Source organism: Scaptodrosophila lebanonensis, unplaced genomic scaffold, assembly GCF_003285725.1.
Source record: "Scaptodrosophila lebanonensis strain 11010-0011.00,11010-0021.00 unplaced genomic scaffold, SlebRS2 tig00000072-arrow-pilon, whole genome shotgun sequence".
Lineage (NCBI taxonomy): Eukaryota > Metazoa > Arthropoda > Insecta > Diptera > Drosophilidae > Scaptodrosophila > Scaptodrosophila lebanonensis.
The window spans coordinates 6,524,973-6,545,212 of record NW_022060558.1 but is presented as its reverse complement, the minus strand read 5'-3'; the positions used below and the strand labels follow the sequence as shown (position 1 = coordinate 6,545,212).

The 20,240-nt window shown below is 37.6% G+C and overlaps 1 protein-coding gene across 1 annotated transcript in view; it reads right to left on the bottom strand.

The window, feature by feature from the left end:
• Positions 1-9,616: 9,616 nt before the first annotated feature.
• The window catches only part of LOC115625485 (protein tipE), a 54,099-nt gene continuing 43,475 nt past the window's right edge, over positions 9,617-20,240 (bottom strand). Inside the window, exon 2 of the mRNA XM_030520534.1 lies at positions 9,617-10,151. Coding sequence (XP_030376394.1) covers positions 10,082-10,151 — 70 coding nt within the window. The 3' untranslated portion in view covers positions 9,617-10,081. The remainder of the gene's footprint in view (positions 10,152-20,240) is intronic.

Genomic DNA, 20,240 nt, shown 5'->3' with positions numbered 1-20,240 from the left:
AAACGGATTACGCATTACTGAGGCAGTCGAAGGCTTAATATCATGGACAATATATACACATACATACTATTATTGATTTATGGCATTGGTCATTACGCAAATTGTCAAACAATAGACGCCGGTTCCATCGTTCGCCTTACATACATACATAGTACGTGTTGTATGTATGTATGTGTAGTATGGAAGTTCCGTTGGATCTATGATAGGGCTACCAACATTTGTTTATGATAATTGATTTTCATCCATGTAAACAAATCCATTGACGTAATTTTGAAAAACATGTTCATTACCAAAATATACATGAGTCCCCGGGGACGGACAGGCAGGCGGACCAAAGACCATCGATGCAACAAGGCGAGCAATCACTTTGGCTCAATTGCGTGTCTGTTGGCGAAGCGTATGATGATTTATGGGTTTGGTTTATGGCTCATGGAGCATATGACAGTAATTATAATAACTGCAATCAGAAGGAGTACTTAAGGATGAATAAATCAATGGCTGGCAGCACAAATCAACAGCAGACCATAGTTGTGAGGGGACAGGAAGGAAGGAAAGGAAGCTTTATCTCCGTAACTTCAGATGCCTCAATTCGTTCAACACAAACTTGTTATCAGACATTTTGTGAAGTGCAGACTTACTTTCGCAACTTGCAGTTTATTTTCGCGTCAATGGTTTTTATACCCTTCACTGAAAAGTTTTGGGCTTGTTTGTAATACCCACACGAAGAATGGTTATCAAAATGTTATAGGTATAGGTTATACAAGTAAGTGCGATCGGCATTGTGAGATGAATTAAAATCACGATGTCAGCCTATCCGTCTTCTTTAGAGATATCGTTCCTCATCCCTTTTATTGTTGTCTGATCAACTAAAATCAAATATCATATACTAGCTGTCCTAGGTGAGCTTGGATGAATTTGAAAATATCGCCTGGCTTCTTTTTGGTAAATGCCGATAGATTAGGGAGGAAGTTAGCTCCTAAAAATCGCTGTCTGGTCCTTAGTAAGGCCAAAAGAGGTAAATCGATCGTCCTCATCCCGGCAGCTTCGACAATGTCGTTATGACAAAGCCCTAGTCTGGCGGCATGATTTTCTACCGGTAATAGCCCTGAACACTGGGCTGGCTGAGCAGTGGGGCCTGCTTAGCTTGTAGAGCTCTTTCGATTCCTCAAAAATTGGTCACAGATGCCAGATGATTCAATTGTGCGGACACAGTAGGGTTTTTAGCTTGTGGCTTTTGGCCATGGATAAATAAATAGTTGGATTTTATTTATTAAGGGTGTTCAACCATTCTCAATCTGAATGAATAATAAATATCTGTATAAGAGCCTTGGCCACCTGGCTATTGAATAGCGTGGGATCCGACGTCGTCCATGCAGTCTGGTTCGGCCCGACGCTCTTTTCGTTAAAACGGAATTCATTTAATTTCTTAAATTGGAATTATGGTAATTTCCTGTAGTCATGCAAACCTTCTGCCAGGTCTTTGGCGCTGTTTTTCGTGTCTGCTGCGGCGAGTGGTGAGCTTGAGTGGAAGGGGTTCCTGGCCGGTGGCTGCTACCTAACTTAAGAAAATTCAAGCCCATAAATTTAACGAGAAACATGCTTGGACAGACTGGCCCGTCAATGGGAAGTGAAGCCACAGTCACCACCAGTTTGATCGAATCGGATGACAGCCGATGCATATTCTTGGTGCTGCCACACTGGGCTGCCGCCATCTGGCCTAACCTATAGGTGGTCTTCCCAAAGGGCTGCTTTATTATTATTATTTTAGTGCCTTTTTCAAGGTTATCAGCCAATCGATAACTGGAATCCGCATACCCATGCCTCCCGGCCTCATGTCAATTAGAATTTTCGGTAAAACTTTTTAAGTGTTGATTATTATGAATTTATGTGAATTATATGAAATTAGGGTCTTCGTCAGCGCCAACCCGTGAGCTGTCAGAAGTGACACATTATTGTGTTCAATTGAAATGCCTTACGCGTTTTTGCCAGTTGGTATCCCAGACCCACGTTGCCCGCTGTGTGTACACTTAATGCTGATATCGAAGCCTGTGGCAACTTGTTCGCATTGCTTCTTGGAACTGAATGTTGCAGCCACTCGCAGGTCCTTCTGCTGGGACTCACCCAACCAACCATTGCGGGTGCCTTTACATTTGTTCAGTTTGCCATTAACATGAGTTTCCAACTAATTGACTTGTTCCGAAATCGACCCTTCAACTTTGCCTGTACGTCCCGATTTCTTGCTCACCTGCTAACATGGATTTTCGCACTATGATTATGACTGGTAGTAGAGACATATTTTCGAGATGTATGAAATTAAAGAAAGTTTAACTAAACTGAAATATCACATTATTATGAACAAGAAAGGAATGCTAAAGTCGAGCGAGGTCAACTCTTAAATACCCTGTACCTACCACCACAAAGCAAACAAGAGAGAACGCTACAGTCGAGCAAGCCCGACAGTGTAATACCCTATACCCACTGTCCGTCACTGAGTTATATGCGCCCCAAGCAGCAGCAAAAAGAGGAAGAAGAAGAGCGAACTTGTTGCTGCAGTTTGGTGGCGGGGGGTGTACTGGCGAGAATTTGTTTTGCTAATAACTTTTCTTAGAATTGACCGAATTGAACAACAGTAGACAATTATATATAAATTATGTGTGCAAAATTTGGTTTAGGTAGCATTTGAAATGTGGACGCTATCGACGAAATTCTGTAGCGGGGGAAGGGGGGGAAAATTCCAAAAAATAAAATAAGCTCGTCCTTTCTCGGACCTAGGAGAATCTGGATACCAACTTTGGTTATTCCAGCTTTTATAGTTTCTGAGATCCTCGCGTTCATCCAGACGGACAGACGGACAGACGGACGGACGGACATGTCTAGATCGATTTCTCTCGTCATGCTGATCAAGAATATATATACTTTATGGGGTCGGAGATGCTTCCTTCTGTATGTTACATACTTTGCACAAACCTAATATACCCTTTTTACCCTACGGGTACAGGGTATAAAAACGAAAAAAATTGTTTTATAATTTTAAAAAATTATATTAGTCAAATTATTTACATAATTCAATACATATATACATACATATGCATTTATATGCGTGTATGTATGCAGCACAAAGTTGAACCAAAGCAGCAACAACAACAACAGCTGCGGGCAGCGCATCAGCAGCGATTTATTTATGGCTATAACTTTCTCCATAACTGACCTATCATGACACTTGGCATACGGACAAATAATGATGGATGTATATGCCAAATTTGAGTTCAAAATTCCAAGAATTACCAGAGTTAGGAAAAACACGAATTGCGGGGGAGTGGGAGTGATCAGTGATTACTATATCTATGTATATAAAACAGTTTGTCCCGACTGACTGACTGATTGGTGATCAAAGCACAGCCCAAACGGTAAAGGCTAGGAAGCTGAAATTTGGACTCAAGTATGCTTTCATAGTCTAGGTGCCCACTAAGAAGGGATTTTGGAAAACTCGAGCTCCAAAGGGGGGAAAACAGGCTCCAACGTTTGTATGAAAAATCTACAGTTTTCATCTGATTAACTAACTTAGTTTGTATACTCTCAGAACAATTCCAAGAAAAACTGTATACTTGGTTTTTTGATATTTTTTTTTGGGCCTAAAATATGGGAGTTTTCCTGTAAAAAAAATGTTGGGGCACAAAAGCAAACCGCGTCAACAGCCCACAGCCCACACGGTAAAAGCTAGGATGCTGAAATTTGGGCTCAAGTATCCTATCATGGTGTAGATGAGCACTAAGAAGGGATTTTGGAAAATTCGAGCTCCAAAGTGGGGAAAAGTAGCTCCAAAGTTTGTTTGAAAAATCCGCATTTTTCAACCGATCGACTTAAAACTTAGTTTCTAAAATCAATTAAAGAATACAAAGAAACTGCATACTCGAATAACGGAGCTACGCATATTCTGCTTCGCATTGCGGGCAGATGTATGTATGCATGCATATGATTTGTTCTTATTGATCTCAATAAATAATTCGATTTCATTATTTAAATATTCTGCTTATTGCATTCAAACTTCGATATTTTGATGGTATCGGTGCCAGTGCTTTTTGATCGTGGCTCATCGCTGCACGGCATTGACACGAGTGCCGTGTTTCATATTCCGAGTTTGTGCGTGGCCGTATTGACTCAATATGGCACGAAAAGACTCAAATGTGAATTTAAATTTGGACTCAAGTATCGTTTCATAGTATCCATCATAGTGTAGGAGCACACTAAGAAAGGCTTTTGGAAAATTCTAGCTCCAACGGGGGGAAAACGAGCTTTAAAAAATATTAGTTATAGTGGTCATGTTCGTTTAACGAAATAGTTTGTCAAGAACAAAAATGTAACGGACTACTGAACAATTTTTTGTCAAGAACAGAAAATGCCTTCCTACTGGTAACCTTTAAGGTGAAAACATATGGGTAGGTTATGCACATACAAAATAAATACAATTGGAAGCATATTGAGCCGGGTTAAGACGGGCAATACCTGCTAGTCATATATAGAAGGATAGACTTTTTCTTTGAATAACTTGCTGATTATTAAATTTTTGGCACCAAATTGAATAACCAATGTATATTTGGACCAATCTCCAAAAACACATACATAGTTCTATATTTACATATATGTATATGAATAATGTATGGAGGACTTCATGTAAAGAATTGGCGTCCCCAAGCACACAGCAGCTAGTAGTTTCAATGAAGTGATCGAAGGGAGAATTCGTATGTATGCATTTATTATGCATTCAAGCTAGTATACAATTTTAGAAGGGATAAAATGTTAAAGTTGAATGCAAATTTATGCAATAGTCGGATATACAGTTATGGCTATTTTTACCAGTCTACAAATCAGAAGTATACTGGTATTCACCTTATGGGGCCTGTCTTTCTTTGTGTGTCTCGCTTGTTCTTACTCAATCGAAGTGGGAAAATTATCTCTCATGTGGCAAGTGTGTATTTCAGTAGAAAATATATGGGCTTCTTCTCTGACATTAAGCGTTTCCTCAAAATTATTTTAGCCAAAAACCAATTCGAACGATCCAAATTCACTTCCAGTTGGTTCAAAAATCTCAACCCAAATGCAATATAGTAAAATGAGTTCTTTAGAAATATTACTCAAGGCCAACTCAGTAGACCCAAACTAAATTTGTTAGAATTCGCCTAGGTCACATAGCTATTACTCATCTCCACTACATATGTAGACAAGCAACATATTAACCAATGTCCCTTCCGTCGCCATGTAACATATGTACATGTCCTTCTACCTCGGTTTTAACAAAATTTACATTTGCAAATACTGATCCAGCCACACTTCCAAAAAGCTCAAACGTATGATAGAATTTAAATCTTACTCTTTAAGTTATGCATCATATACATAACTACATAACAAATTGTTTAAGTACATTTCTTTTATTCATATAAATCATCCTGTAATAGCTTAAGATCCTGGTAGTCATAGCTATTCAAACCCTGTTTGCTGTAAGTTTTGACTTTAAGCGAGCATTATATCAGAATCGGGAACACTTATGCTGATAAGGACTTTACTACGGATAAAAAGACATGGTTTGGCTGGAATTGGATTTTCATTGAATGCGTCAAACAGCTTTTAGCTGCATCCATGCACATCAACGGTAAACATGGCTGATCCGCCATTGCGTCGCTGACTTCGAAGCGGCGAAGGTGTGGTGCTTTGCTTTCTGACGTCAACGCTGACGCCCACGGCCGTCCCTGTCGATGGATAGAAGCCTTTGATTTTATTTCACTTCATTTGATTCGGAAGTCGCTGAACAAACCCGCGCCCTGTCGCGGCCACTGCGGTTAGTCTCAGTCGTGGTTTCTGTTTTTATGCTGCCGTTGTTGCTGTTGCTTTTGTTGTGTCTATTGATGTTAGTGACTTGCTTTACCTTTTCACCCACGGAAAACCCAACGACCCGTAATAGCGAACGGCTCGGCGGTTTAAGATAATTTTGCTTTTTGTTCTGCACTTGTAAACGTATTTACGTTGTTGGAGCTGCTGTTTTTGTGTCTTGTGTTTGTTGTTGCTGCCTTTGTTGCTTTAGCCACGGTTGCGTATAAATTTAAGTGTGTGCCATTTTGTTGCGCATGGAAAATTCATAGGATTTGAGTAATTTACTTCATTGTATGTGCCGTTAATGGCCTTGTTGTTGCTGTTCTCTTGTATTGTGCTGTTGTTGCTTTTTTCTTTTCGATAATCGCAAAGAGCAGACTAGACTGAGTCGGCGCAGGCATTGGAGGAGCTGTAATTGACTTTTATTTGCAGTTTGTGGAAATTGTGACAGTTACGTAGGTTGCCTCTCATTGGGAAGAAACCGTGTCCGTATTATGTACTTGTACTGCCAAACTAGCTATACTCGTACCTGACTTTGACGGATTCAGCGTTCAATTTTCAAATCACTGTTATTTACGCGATACTGTTAAAGTTTCATAATGACCGGAACAATAACTTAAAAGCTTAAAAAGGACAGACATTAACATTAATTTTAATATAAACTAGTATACTGTAGAAAAACAAATGTTCAATTCACTGAAAGATGGCTTTAATATAATTGTTCTACTGATACATTTATAGCTGCTTGAAAAGAAATCTGCTTAAATCTGCCGCCTACCTGTGATAGTAAGTAACTGGGCCGATCTTCCATAATCTTCCCATAATTCGGACTCCGTTAGTTGTTAATCACTAGGTGCCCCGACCTTGACCCACGTTTGTTGAATCCAAATACCACAATAAAACACAATAAAACTCGATCTGGATTATCAGCAGCATGAACACATATACTTGTAAAAGCCCTTCTATACGAGAACTCAAACTTCAAATACACACGAGTGTTATAACCGAATCCAACTGGAATGCACTCGTAAACTATAAAAACAGGCACTCGAGACTTTAAAATCAATAAATTGAAAATAAATAAATCTAAAGCTAAAAAAAAAAAAAATTAAATGGCTCCGTAAATTCTATTACTAAATTAAGTTGCTCTAAAATCTGTTTCATATCAACGATTTGGTATCTGGGAAGTCCCGGGCAGCCAGGTGTTATAACTTGTGCAGATCACGGAAAATGTCGACAGACGGTTTGAACCAAGTCGACCTTCTTCAAATATAGCTTTATTTTTTGGCTCAACTTTGTAATTAAGGAACGTTTGTAAATCAACTACCTCCCGAGTGTTTTCACATAATGTATTTTATTATTATTGCTAATTGGTTTCTGTCCGCCATTTATCAATTACCATTTCTTCAGTTTCAGTGAAACAAAGCTCGTTTATTTCATTCAATAATGTTTCTCCTTTATTATTATTCATAATACGCCTAGTTCTATTATTTCGATTATTTCTCTCATCATTATAAATAAATAAATTTCATTGTTCTTTGCGTGTTGAATTCCATATTTAACATTTTAATATTTCCCCGATTTCTTTTGTTATTTTGTTTTCAATTGATTATAAAACTAAACGCATGAAATTTTTGATCAAAGTATCGAATCCGATTTCTTTGATGTATAAAAATGTGCAAATTTTAATTTGTTATAACAGATTTGAATGTTATTGGATAACAACGAAATAAATTAACAAGCATGGTCAACAACAATTTTGTGTATATGGAAATTATGTATCTTTTGGATTAATGTATTTATTTAAAGAGGCCGTGATTTTCACTTTAGTTCTTTCCCCTTTCCTTTGTTCGATTTCTGGTAGCAATTTTACTTAAAAAATTGTATTAAAATTAGCTTAACTATCAAAATTATAGAGTATTTCTTATGTTATGTTCAACTTATGTACAGCATTTTTTTCCTATTTCTTGTTTCTTTTACTTGTAGGTTTTTATTCTCTTAACTATGAACCATTTGATAATTCATTTATTTATTTATCTATTTATAAACTTGTTTATTCATTACTTTGCTTCTATTTCCATTCAAATTCCACATTAGTGTGGAGTTCGGGCTGATCTACATTAATATAAAAATCTAACAACTATGTATGTACTTGTATGTATGTATAGTATAAGCCTAATTCCAACAATTTCTGCCCGGCTGTGCAGTTTATACATTTTAATGTTAACATTTAATATCATTATTAATATATATCTGTATGACCTAGTGTTTGTGTAGTACGCGTATATATAGTACGGGTATATGTTTATGAGAATGCATCCTTGTCTCAAGCTCAATGGTTATATAAATAACAGATGAAGCCAAGCACTTCAACGGGTGGCTACGAGTACTACAAACAAATGGTTCATGAAATTCTATGAATAAATTGAAAATTGAAGCAACCCCAATGGAAATTAATTCAAAATTGCTATGCGCATTGCTAATACAGAGGGTGTCCTATTTTATAGAAATTATATTGTCAAGCACAATCGTGTGTTTGTGGTATTGCCAACGCGTCTCTCATTCAGGTAGCTGTTTCGAACACGCCCTTGTATCTAATCGAAAATAAAACATATCGAGAATGATTCAATTTAGGTATTTCATTCCAAGTGCATTCAAAAGAATGATTTTAATGCATTCAGCTGTACCAAAACAAGTGGAATGCCATGCTTATGGAGCATCGATCTATTTGATGAAAATAATTAAAATGCACATACTCGTACGTTGGTGAATCGCTTGATGACTAATCTTTATGACGACTAAATAAGAAAGTGCTTTTTTGCCATCAATTTTAAACATTTCCAATTCTTTAATAATTTTTGTTTTATTACAAAATGATCACAGTCATAAAAATTTAATTCGTAATTTTGCTTAACATATTTAACATACTTTATATTTATGTCATTCACAAGGCTAAACAAGACAATGAGTCATATCCTTGAAGTTCATTTGAATAGTTCAAAGGTCGCCTCTGAAGCTAATTACTAATCGTTGAAGCTTGACTCCTACTTTCCTGCGATATTTCATGCATTTCTATTCCTATGTACATATATTCCAATTAAATGTATTTACTACTTTGCTGCCAAAGCCAAATACTGCCTTGATCAGCTTAGTAATAATTCTTGTGAAGGGCATAAGCTGCTCGACACGGCCGAAGCAAAAAGCACAAAATGTTTTCTATAACAAAATCTCTGCAGCTAAGAAAACGATCCAGCAAGAAATTGATCGCAAGTGTGGATAGATGGATGGGTTGGTGTATCCGTGCGGTTTTAAAACTGTAAACTGAAGCGTGAAGTGCGAGCCGCTTACCAAAGTTTCAAATCAAATGGTCTATGCATGATTTTTCGCTTTGGTTCTAACCAACACATTTATTAACCCTTAATGCATTACAAACTTATTGTTATTTAGGCAAAATTGTACACATATTGGTAGTTTCATGTTTTCAAGTTTACTTATATTCACATCTTAATCATTTCAGCAGTACAAAAAATGTTCGTAGCTTGCACGGTTTTGCAAATTTTACACATTCTTCGAATATACGAGTACACGCAAGTTTCAATTTGTGAGGGCGAGCTCAACTACGAAACTATATATACTATATATATATATATATATATATGTATTTATGCAAACGAGTACAGTTTCTATTCCATTTTTATGGTTCTTTCATGGATTTTATATACGAGTATGAAAATATGCGCCGGCCGCATTGCTATTTTGAATACCCTACTCTTAGACTAAATTCTTTTATTTTGTTGCCAGTTGCCGCCACACAGCTACGTTTAAAAATCATTTACGCTAAAAAGTAACTAAATTTAATCAATCTTAGGAATTATTCAGTTGGATCAATTATGTTATATTGTGGTTTTCGGTTGTTTGGGTTTAGTTATGTTGTTAAGCTTCAACGTCCATGTGGCGTTGCCTGTGTTCCTGCTCTCCTCTCTGTATGTATTTGGATGCATGGCCAGTTGGTGGTCAGTTGTTAGGCCGATCTCGTCAATGCCCTCTGGTTTCTTTAGGTTTGCTTTACTTTTTAGTATGTTGCCCTTGATTGACACTATGATGGAAGAACAAATAGATTATCCGTGGTTAGATCTGCAGTGGTCATTAGCTGGTGCTAGAAGTCACTACTGGTCGATGGATTCCCTAAATTGCTCTCCACAGTGTCATCTTTGTGTCAGAGAGGCGGCTTGTAGACTTCAATAGCTGGCGTTAGCATATCTACGCGCGTTGATATCGAAGTGTCACTGCAATGTAAAAATGAGTAAAGAGTCAGAGACTTGTTTGAATTTCATAACTATTTCTAAATATTCATAACTATTTATGTACTAAGTATACTTATTATATTAATATATTGAAAGGCTTAATTTTTGTACGAGTAAATGTTTGACCCTTTTGGGTACACAGATTAAAGTACTAAAATGAAAGACCACTTCAATACTCTCCGCAATAATCACTTATTAGTTTGAGTTGACATATTGGTAACGTGACAAAATTGACTGCCAACAAAATTCTAAAGTACTATAATAGAGTTCTTATGAAACACTAAAACAAGATTTCGTCGTTACTTAATGTACCCATAATGGCTCAGGAAAACACGATTTCCAGTTACGATTAATACAATTCTATGACTTAGCCCATTTGAGTCTATTCGACCTTTTATTGATCTACTACAAGTACATCAGGTGAAATGAACTAACTTTATAATATTTGAACAAATGGGTGAGATAACTCTTCATGTGGAACAATTGCGTGACACCAAGTTTCGTAGCGTAAGTCAGGCGGAACTGAACAATCCTTTTTCTACATGAATACCTCTACGGGTATGTATATTACATTGCACCTGTACGAATTATTGGTCTAGATGCTTTTACAGATATGTACAACTATGTACTAAGAATATAAAAGTAACTTGATTTATTAAAATTTTATTATTTATATATTGAAAGCTGCAGCCTGAGATTTCGCGACCTATTTCAAATGTTCTTCACTGACTGCCCTACAGTTTAATGGTTTTGACAATCGAATTTTTGTTTATCTTTGCATTAACTATTTGATTTTATACCCTGTACCCGTAGGGTAAAAAGGGTATATTAGGTTTGTGCAAAGTATGTAACATGCAGAAAGAAGCATCTCGGACCCCATAAAGTATATATATTCTGAATCAGCATGACGAGAGAAATCGATCTAGACATGTCCGTCCGTCTGTCCGTCTGTCTGTCTGGATGAACGCAAGGATCTCAGAAACTATAAAAGCTAGAATAACCAAAGTTAGTATTCAGATTCTCCAAGTTCGAGAAAGGACGAGTTTATTTTATTTTTTTTTAATTTTCCTCCCTTCCCCCGCTACAGAACTGCCCACAAACTGCAGCATCAAGTTCGCTCTTCTTCTTCCTCTTGCTTCAGCTAGAGGCGCATATATAGTGTCGGAAGTTTACCTGGGCACAGGGTATTTCACTGTCGGGCTTGGTCGACTGTAGCGTTCTGTATTGTTACTATTCGGGTAGTCAATAGGAAGTAAGAATTATTGCTGATATCTCAGTATATCAGTTCTTGTTATTTTTAAAAGTGTTTATTTATGTATTCCCATCTAACAACACAAGTAGGGGCCATCTATGAACCATCTTAGTTTCGAACGGAAACGCTTAATATTGGCATACATTTAAAATATAAGTTTAAAGTTTCTGCAAAGAAATTGGGCCATTCTGAGTTGTGTGCAGCGGCGATAGCGAAAACGGATGAATATAAATGAATGTATGCATATATATGAATGTACTGGTGGCAGCGAATAAACATCGGGCCAATAGCCGGCGTGGATGGATGAACAAGAAAGATGATAAAGCGTTTTTTCTCTAGGAAAGCAGAATCCACCAAGCATATTTAACTTTGACTGGGGTAACAAACGGAGGCTTGTCAAAACGAGAGCAGCTAAAGAAGTATAGCATACAAAACAGCGCAGGCCAACAAAATTTGAATGGTGCGCATAAAAAATATCGGCAGTGCAAAATATGCAGGCCAGTGACGGACACTAAATTGTAATCATTGTTAACACTCCTCCGGTTGTAAGCAAAGTCGGTCGATGCCATCTGCCCAGCTTTGTGTCCAACGACGACACTACGCTGCTGCTTATGAGCTTCATTTCGTTTATTCAGTTCAATTGTCACATCTTGTATTAAATGTGTTGTCTTTTCACAGAGCTAGTTGGTATTGTTTTGTATTGGTTTTGTTATGCTCTTCCTATGCTCTTGCCATGGCCCAATCCTGCTCTAATAATTTCGACGCCGATTGCCGGCACCCGCAATGGCACTCTATTGTTCGTAGTAAATATGTATGAGAGCGTGTACTTATATGTAGTGTTGTACATATTTGAGCTTTGTAGAGCTTTTTCAGATTCGGCATTGTATTGTAAATGAAATTGAATTAAATGAAATGTGAAATTTATTGTATTTTGGCATTTTCAAATGCCAAACAGTAGAATAAATACGAAACAAAAATCGCATTTCTTTCTCCTACTTATGCGAGCAGCTTTATACAAGTACGAGTATGTGTATTGTTCGCTTTATTGGCATTCTTCCTTATTTTATTTATTTATTTATGCTTATTTCATTTCCCTTCAGTGCCTATTGTTTTTCAAGTGAGCTTCTGCCTCTTGTTTTATCAGCAGTTTTTAGCACAGACTTAGTATCATCAAACTAGCTCGGTATAATAAGTACTATACATGATGTGCTACAGTGTTAAGAGGAAAACTGCCCATAAAGTAATACCGTGTTGTTAACTAGTACAAGTATACTATATGGTACAAATTAAAACGCCGTGTTGTGCCTTAGTTAGCCGACTAGCCGTGTTCAGTTCAGGAAGACTGAAAACGCGATCAAATGTATATATTCAGATATAAAGGAAAAAGATAACAATCTATGAGGAGCGCGAAAATATGGCCTACCATTACAAAAACATCCCGCTCACTCATATATTTTTTTTTTTTTTTAGCTTTTTAGTTGGTCAAAGGTCTGACAAATGGCCACCGGTAAGGGAGAGGTGCTAAGAGCTTGACTGAAGTGAAAAGTAAAACACACAAACAAAATTGAAGAACTTATTGAAAATTGTTCCGAAGTTGTTGAAGCTGTGCGCAAATTGGTTCAAAAATAAAAGTTGAAAAGCCGCAACAGTTGAAGGGTAGACAGCTTAAAAGCATTTTAATTGTTTGCTTCACACACAATTTATGTAGAGCACTGAAAAAAAAAAACATATTCACACACATGTGACCTAGGAGAATCTGGAGGAGAAAAGTGTGATTACAGGGTACTGCAGATTATTTTTGATTCCACTATTTTGATAAACCAAGTTTTTCCTACATATAAGTATCCTTAAGCTAAAGTAGCGATATTTAAGGATATTAGTTAGTGTAATAGTGATCGCGTAAAAGTGGCATTGGTCGTGTGCTTGTGTCCTTTCAAGCCAGAAGCGAATCGCAACACTTGCCTGTTCGACACAATGCCCACCTCCCCAACTACTCTCAATCCCTCTTGTTGAACGCGTTTGTTTTTCCTAAGCCCTCCATCCTCTCAGCCAAACTGTTGCGGCATTCGTTAGCACTTGTTTTGAACTTTGAGGATTTTTGGCAAAATGAAAATTTAATGTGTCAGTTCCGGCTGCTCGACTGTAAGGCTGTTTACCGACTCCCCGTGGCTCATGTTCAGTGTATAGGGTGCACGTTGCCAGTCCCATCATTTTCCCGGTCTGCGCTTACCGCGCTTGTATTTACCATGGACGGCAGTCCTAGTAGTGGCGAAAGCACTAACACATGGTGGCAGCACACTACAGTAATTGTTGCCGCCTTAAGCGCATTTAATTAATTATTTTGAATTTAAACACTAACAAGCTGCCAATTCTTGTAACTAGTATTAATACCATTGTGAATTATCCATTTTCCATACTGAATTAATCAATTAATAAATTGTTATCTGTTATCGAATGGCAATTAGATATAAGAAGAAGCTTAAGAATGTATGTGTCCTAATTTGAGCGTGCAAGGCGTGCAGATCAAATACATGAACAATCAAAACAGGATCCAAATACAGCGAAGCAGCTTTTAATGAAGATTTGGACCGAAACTGTAATATTGTAGCTTATCTTGAGAAATTAATCATATGCATCTTTTAATTTTAGATTCTACTTAAAGTTATGAGTATTTTGTGAATCAAAACTACGATGCAACATTTCCACGTTTTTTTATTTTACTAGAGCATTGCGAGAAAGTTTTTATCGGACTCTGCTCGATTCACAGTAATAGAATAAAATATAATTCATTCTACCGATACCCAATAAATATCTGTAATATAGTAAGTAGCAGTCTCCGTAGGGTCAAAAGGGTATATTAGGTTTGTGCAAAGTATGTAATATGCAGAAGGAAGCATCTCCGACCCCATAAAGTATATATATTCTGAATCAACATGACGAAAGAAATCGATCTAGACATGTCTGTCCGTCTGGATGAACGCAAGGATCTCAGAAACTATAAAAGCTAGAATAACCAAAGTTGGCATCCAGATGCTCCTAGGTCCGAGAAAGGACGAGTTTATTTTATTTTTTGGAATTTTCCCCCCCTTCTCCCGCTACAGAATCTATTTGTCAATAGCGTCCACATTTCAAATGCTACCTAAACCAAACTTTGCACACATAATTTATATATAATTGTCTACTGTAACAAGTTCGCTCTGCTTCTTCCTCTTTTTGCTGCTGCTATGGGCGCATATAACTCAGTGACGGAAGTTTCCCTGGGTACAGGGTATTACACTGTCGGGCTTGCTCGACTGTAGCGTTCTCTCTTGTTTTTATTTTGACATTTTGTGAGTGCTTTGTGTGCTTTGCTTTCGCCACTAAGTTTCTTGCCATGTCATATTGTTCTTCATATTGATTTAATTAACACGAAACACTTGCTCGCGCACTTACAAATTAAATACATAAAGAAGCGGACATGGGACAGTAGACAGTGAACAGTTTGCGCTATGCGACACCTGTTTGACCTGGTTTTGGGACTGTGCGCCATTTCGCTTCCAGCAGTTTTTTTTTTTGAGAGTTTTTGTAGCTGTCGTTCATGCTGCTGCGACAACAAGCTAGTTAGCTTTATATAGTAGTCATTGTGACGGCATTACCAATCACATTGAAATTGGAGCAAATTGCATTTGTCCTGGCCAACCAAAGGATCTAGAGATGGCAACGGCAGATAACAAGATTGTCATCAAAGTATTTTTGCACCTGCTTAACGCGTCTACATGTTGCATTCTACTCCCGGCCCTGAGAACTAGCTCGTAATCGTAGTTTTGCAGTTACAATGTCCATCTAGGATTTAAATCCACCTTGTTCAACGTAAGGGTTAATGAGTTTCAATCTGTGATTATTTTGAATCGTTTCCCGCGCAGGTAAATTTAAGACCTCCGTACGACATAAATTAACGCTAATGTCTTCAGCTCAAAACTGTGATACTTTGATTCCGTCTCTGTTGTACGTTTAAACCAAGAAGGGAATGCTAAAGTCGAGTGAGCTAAACTTTTAAATACCCCGTACCACCCCACAAAAAAATCAGGTTATAATTAATTTACAAAATTTTAATTAATTAATTACACATGCATATATAAATAAGTGTTTGTGTACAATTTTAACAGCATAAATTTACATCAGAATAGTGTCTATGCGTGTTTGTATACTTGTCCATATGTATGTACATATGTATTCAGCGCAAAGGACCAAAGCAGCCACAACAACAACAGCCGCGGGCAGAGCTGCAGGCAGAGCATTGGCAGCGATGGAATTTATGGCTATGACTTCCTTCAACATTGAGTTATCATGGCATACGGACACATAAGCTAACTGGATGTAATCAACAAATTTCGAAACTTCAAGAATTACGGAAGTTATAATGAAAATCACAAATAGCGGGAAAATGGGGGGGTACATCATAAAAAAACACAAACTCGTCCTTTCTCGGACTTATGAGAATGTATACCAAGTTTGGTAAATCTACAACTCTTGTAACTTGCGCTCATGCAGACGGACATGTCCATATCGACTCGGGTTGTTACCCTGATCAAGAATATATACATTTTGGGGGGTCTGCCACGCCTCCTTCTTATGCATGTGTTACATACATTCGCAAAAACTAGTATACCCTTTTACCATTTGGGTACAGGGTATGAACATTTTACATAAAAAATAAAGTTATATGCTTTTTAGGATAGCTGCCTCAAAAGTCTGTGCAAAGTATTGGAGGCAGCAAAGCAAGTTATATTGTAATTGATCTATATTATAGATTCTATAATGTTGAAACTTAACACGAGGACACATTAGAAATGCAATTACAATTTCAGTTTAAAATTCTAAGAATCACGGGAGCTATGGAAAATCACTAATAACTGAAAATTCTCATTTTAAATCGGGAAAAAATCTGGTTATATTTAATCGGCAATTAATAACGGACTTGGGCTTAAATAATTTATCTAAGAGCTTATCTGCTGACTATGATCATGGTCCGGGAAGCTGGAGCAAACGCCTTCAGGTTAAGAATGAAGTTTGCTTTCACTTTGAAGATGCTGTTAGCCGCTATTAAGATAAGTAGGTAGGACATGTTTTGTGTTGGCGTTCAGTCAACAACTTTTCATCGAAAAATGACAACACATTTTCTATTGTGTAATAAAGTAAACCATGTATAATAAATATTTGCAGTATTTGCATGTAGAGGCGGTAGTGCGGTGCACCACGCCTTTTGGGCGCTTCACTGTTACGGGCCACCTGGCAGCACTTTAAATGCAAATGAAAGCGAATGATGGCCCCCTTCTATAACCGCAACGTTGTCAAACCTGGCGCTGAAACTGTGCGTCGAGGTCGCCTACATTTCGAAAAGTGTTTTCTGTTGTACTCATATTCATGTACTCGTATGCATGTATGCGTATCTATTTGGCATGTACATGTGGGCAGAGACAGGTGCATACACATATGCCACAGGCATGATGTTCTGCGAATTTGCATAAAGCCCTAAACTACATGTATCATGAATAGTCAGTCGGTTAGACTCTCTTGCACGTGGTTGGGTCGTGGAATCGCTCATGCTGCTGGCTTTTGCTCAGTTTTGTGTCAAGGCATCGCAGAAACTTGTTGAGCGCCATCCTTGCAATTCGAGCCTAGGTTCACACATAGATACAGACAGACACAGACACACGCACTGGCAGATGTTGCCGTGAGCATTTCACTGACAAGCCATGTGACTAAGACAGGCTGCGTGCTTCCTGCCCAAAGGTCGTCTCGAGGCACGGGCTGGCAGACTATCCATGAAGAGGAATGCAAATCTGCGGTTCAGTTTGCCACAAAACTCAAATAAAAGGCAGCTGATCTTTTACTTTTACTTTAATTTTTATACTCTGTACATGAAATGTACAAGAGTATATTAGGTTTGCGCGAGCTGAAAAATGTAACAGGCAGAAGGAGGCGTGGCAGACCCCACAAAGTATATATATTATTGATCAGGGTGTCAAGCCGAGTCGATATAGCCATGTCCGTCCGTCCGTCTGTATGAGCGCAAGGATTTCAGAAGGTACTAGAGGTAGAATTACCCAACTTGGTATCCCTGAGCCTTAGGCGGGTCAAGTTTGTTTTTTATAGCCTGTACCCAAAGGGTGAAAGGCTATACTAGTTTTGTGCGCATGTATGTAACACACAGAAGGAGGCGTGGCAGACCCCACAAAGTATATATATTCTCGATCAGCGTGACAAGCCGAGTCGATCAAGCCCTGTCTGTCTATCTGTCCGTCTTTCCGTCGGTATGAACACCTGGATCTCAGAGACTATAAAAGATAGAGACACCAAATTTTGCACAAAGATGCGTTATATATGTACGCTATATGAGTTTGTTTTATTTTTTTGATCCCCCCCCCCACTTCCCCCCTATGAGGGTTTTCCCGATTTTCCATTCGTATAATCGCCTATATCTCGGAGACTATAAGACCTAGGAACACCAAATTTTAGTCCCAGATGCCTTGTGTGAATACGCAGAAAATGTATATTTTGGAATTTCCCTCCCTCTCCCCCGCAAATGCGATTTTCTCTAACTCCCGTAATTCTTGGAAATACCACCAGTTGGTTATTATGTGTCCGTGTGTCAAGTTTCACTATGATAGACCGATTTAACAAGAAGTTATAGCCATAAATATATTTGCTGCTGCAGCGCTGCCCACGGCTGTTGTTGATTTTGCTGTTTAGTTGGCTGCGAAAAGGCTTACACAGACACAAATAGACGCACATAAACATACATACACCCACATAGACGCAATTGCTTTGTATATGTGCAATTATATACCCTTTACGTGAGTTCGAATACCGAGAAAGGTAAAATCGATCATTTTTTTTTTTAATTTTCTTATTTTTTTCTATAATTATTGTAAACATATGTACAGAGTATTTCAAAGTCGGGACACCCGACTTTAGCTTTTTGACTTGTTTTTATACCCTGTACCCGTAGGGTAAAAAGGGTATATTAGGTTTGTGCAAAGTATGTAACATACAGAAGGAAGCATCTCCGACCCCATAAAGTATATATATTCTTGATCAGCATGACGAGAGAAATCGATCTAGACATGTCCGTCCGTCTGTCCGTCCGTCTGTCCGTCTGGATGAACGCGAGGATCTCAGAAACTATAAAAGCTAGAATAACCAAAGTTGGCATCCAGATTCTCCTAGGTCCGAGTAAGGACGAGTTTATTTTTTTTTTTTAATTTCCCCCCCTTCCCCCGCTGCAGAATTTCGTCAATAGCGTCCACATTTCAAATGCTACCCAAACTTTGCACACATAATTTATATATAATTGTCTACTGTTGTTCAAAATTTTATTCAATTCGGTCAATTCTAAGAAAAGTTATTAGCGAAACAAATTCTCTCCAGTACAACCCCCCCAAACTGCAGCATTCTCTCTTGTTTTTTTTTTAATTTTCTTAAATTTTTTTTATTTTCTATAATTATTGTAAACATACATATGTACAGAGTATTTCAGCTTTTTTACTTGTTTTTCTTCAATATTTCCAATTTTTTAAAATTTCTGTAATTATTCTATACATATGTACAGAGTATTTCAAATTCGGGATATCCGACCTTAGCTTCTCCACTTGTTTAAATACATATGTATATGTTTAAGGAATCACTGGGCCGGCGTTGAAGCAGCCGCGCATCACAAATTCAATTTCAAACTTCCATTGAAGTTACACAAAACTTTTCTTTTAGCACTGGCCATGTTAAACAAGAATGGAATACTAGATAATCCTTCGCCTCTGAATATCAAATCAATTTTAATAAATGCAGAAAACATTTAACAGTAGAGCAAAGCCGACATAGAAATTCCCTGTACCAAAAAAACGTCCACCTCTGTGTTATATGGAAAATAATTATTTATTAATTATACACATACACGGTCAGGCAACCAATTATCCCATTCTATTCTGCTTGCTTAATATAAGTCGAGAGTTAGCTTTACTATTTTTTTTTTTACGGTATTTTTATATACATATGTGTTTGTATGTATGTATTTATATACATGTGTGTGAAATTTAGTTTTTATACCCTGTACCCAAAGGGTAAAAAGGTATATTAGTTTTGTGCGAGTGTACATGGACCACACAGAAAGAGGCGTGGCAGATCCCACAAAGAATATATTCTTGATCAGGATGACAAGCCGAGTCGATATAGCCATGTCCGTCTGTCTGTATGAACGCAAGGATCTCAGAAAGTATAAGAGCTAGAATAAGCAAACTTGGTATCTACATTCTCCTGAGCCCGAGAAAGGACGAGTTTGTTCATTTTTTTCTGATCCACACCCCCACTCCCCCCTATTAAATTAATTAATAAATTAAATTCATTTAATTTCTTGTTTTGTGGGGTGGTACAGGGTATTTAAGAGTTGAGCCTGCTCGACTTTAGCATTCCTTTTTTGTTGTATCTGTAAATGTTGAGAAATAAGGGGTATTGCAATCCAACATTTACCAACATTTACCTCTTATTTACCACTTTGCAAAAAACTAATATTGTGTATCCGTTTTGTTTCTCTTGTACCGGGAATAAAGATGAAATAACAGTAATAAATCTAAAGCCATATATAATAACAGCCGAATATATAAACATCAACTTATATGCATTTTCAGGTTCAACAATTTATATCGAGTTGTCTCTATGTTTTGTCTATGGTTGTGGTTCAAGTTTGTCCACAACAGTAAAATCAATAGTTCCCGACAGGAGTGCATGGACAGAAGTAATCGATATTGCTAAAGTAATTTAGAGTTAGCCTAGCATTATTAATTATG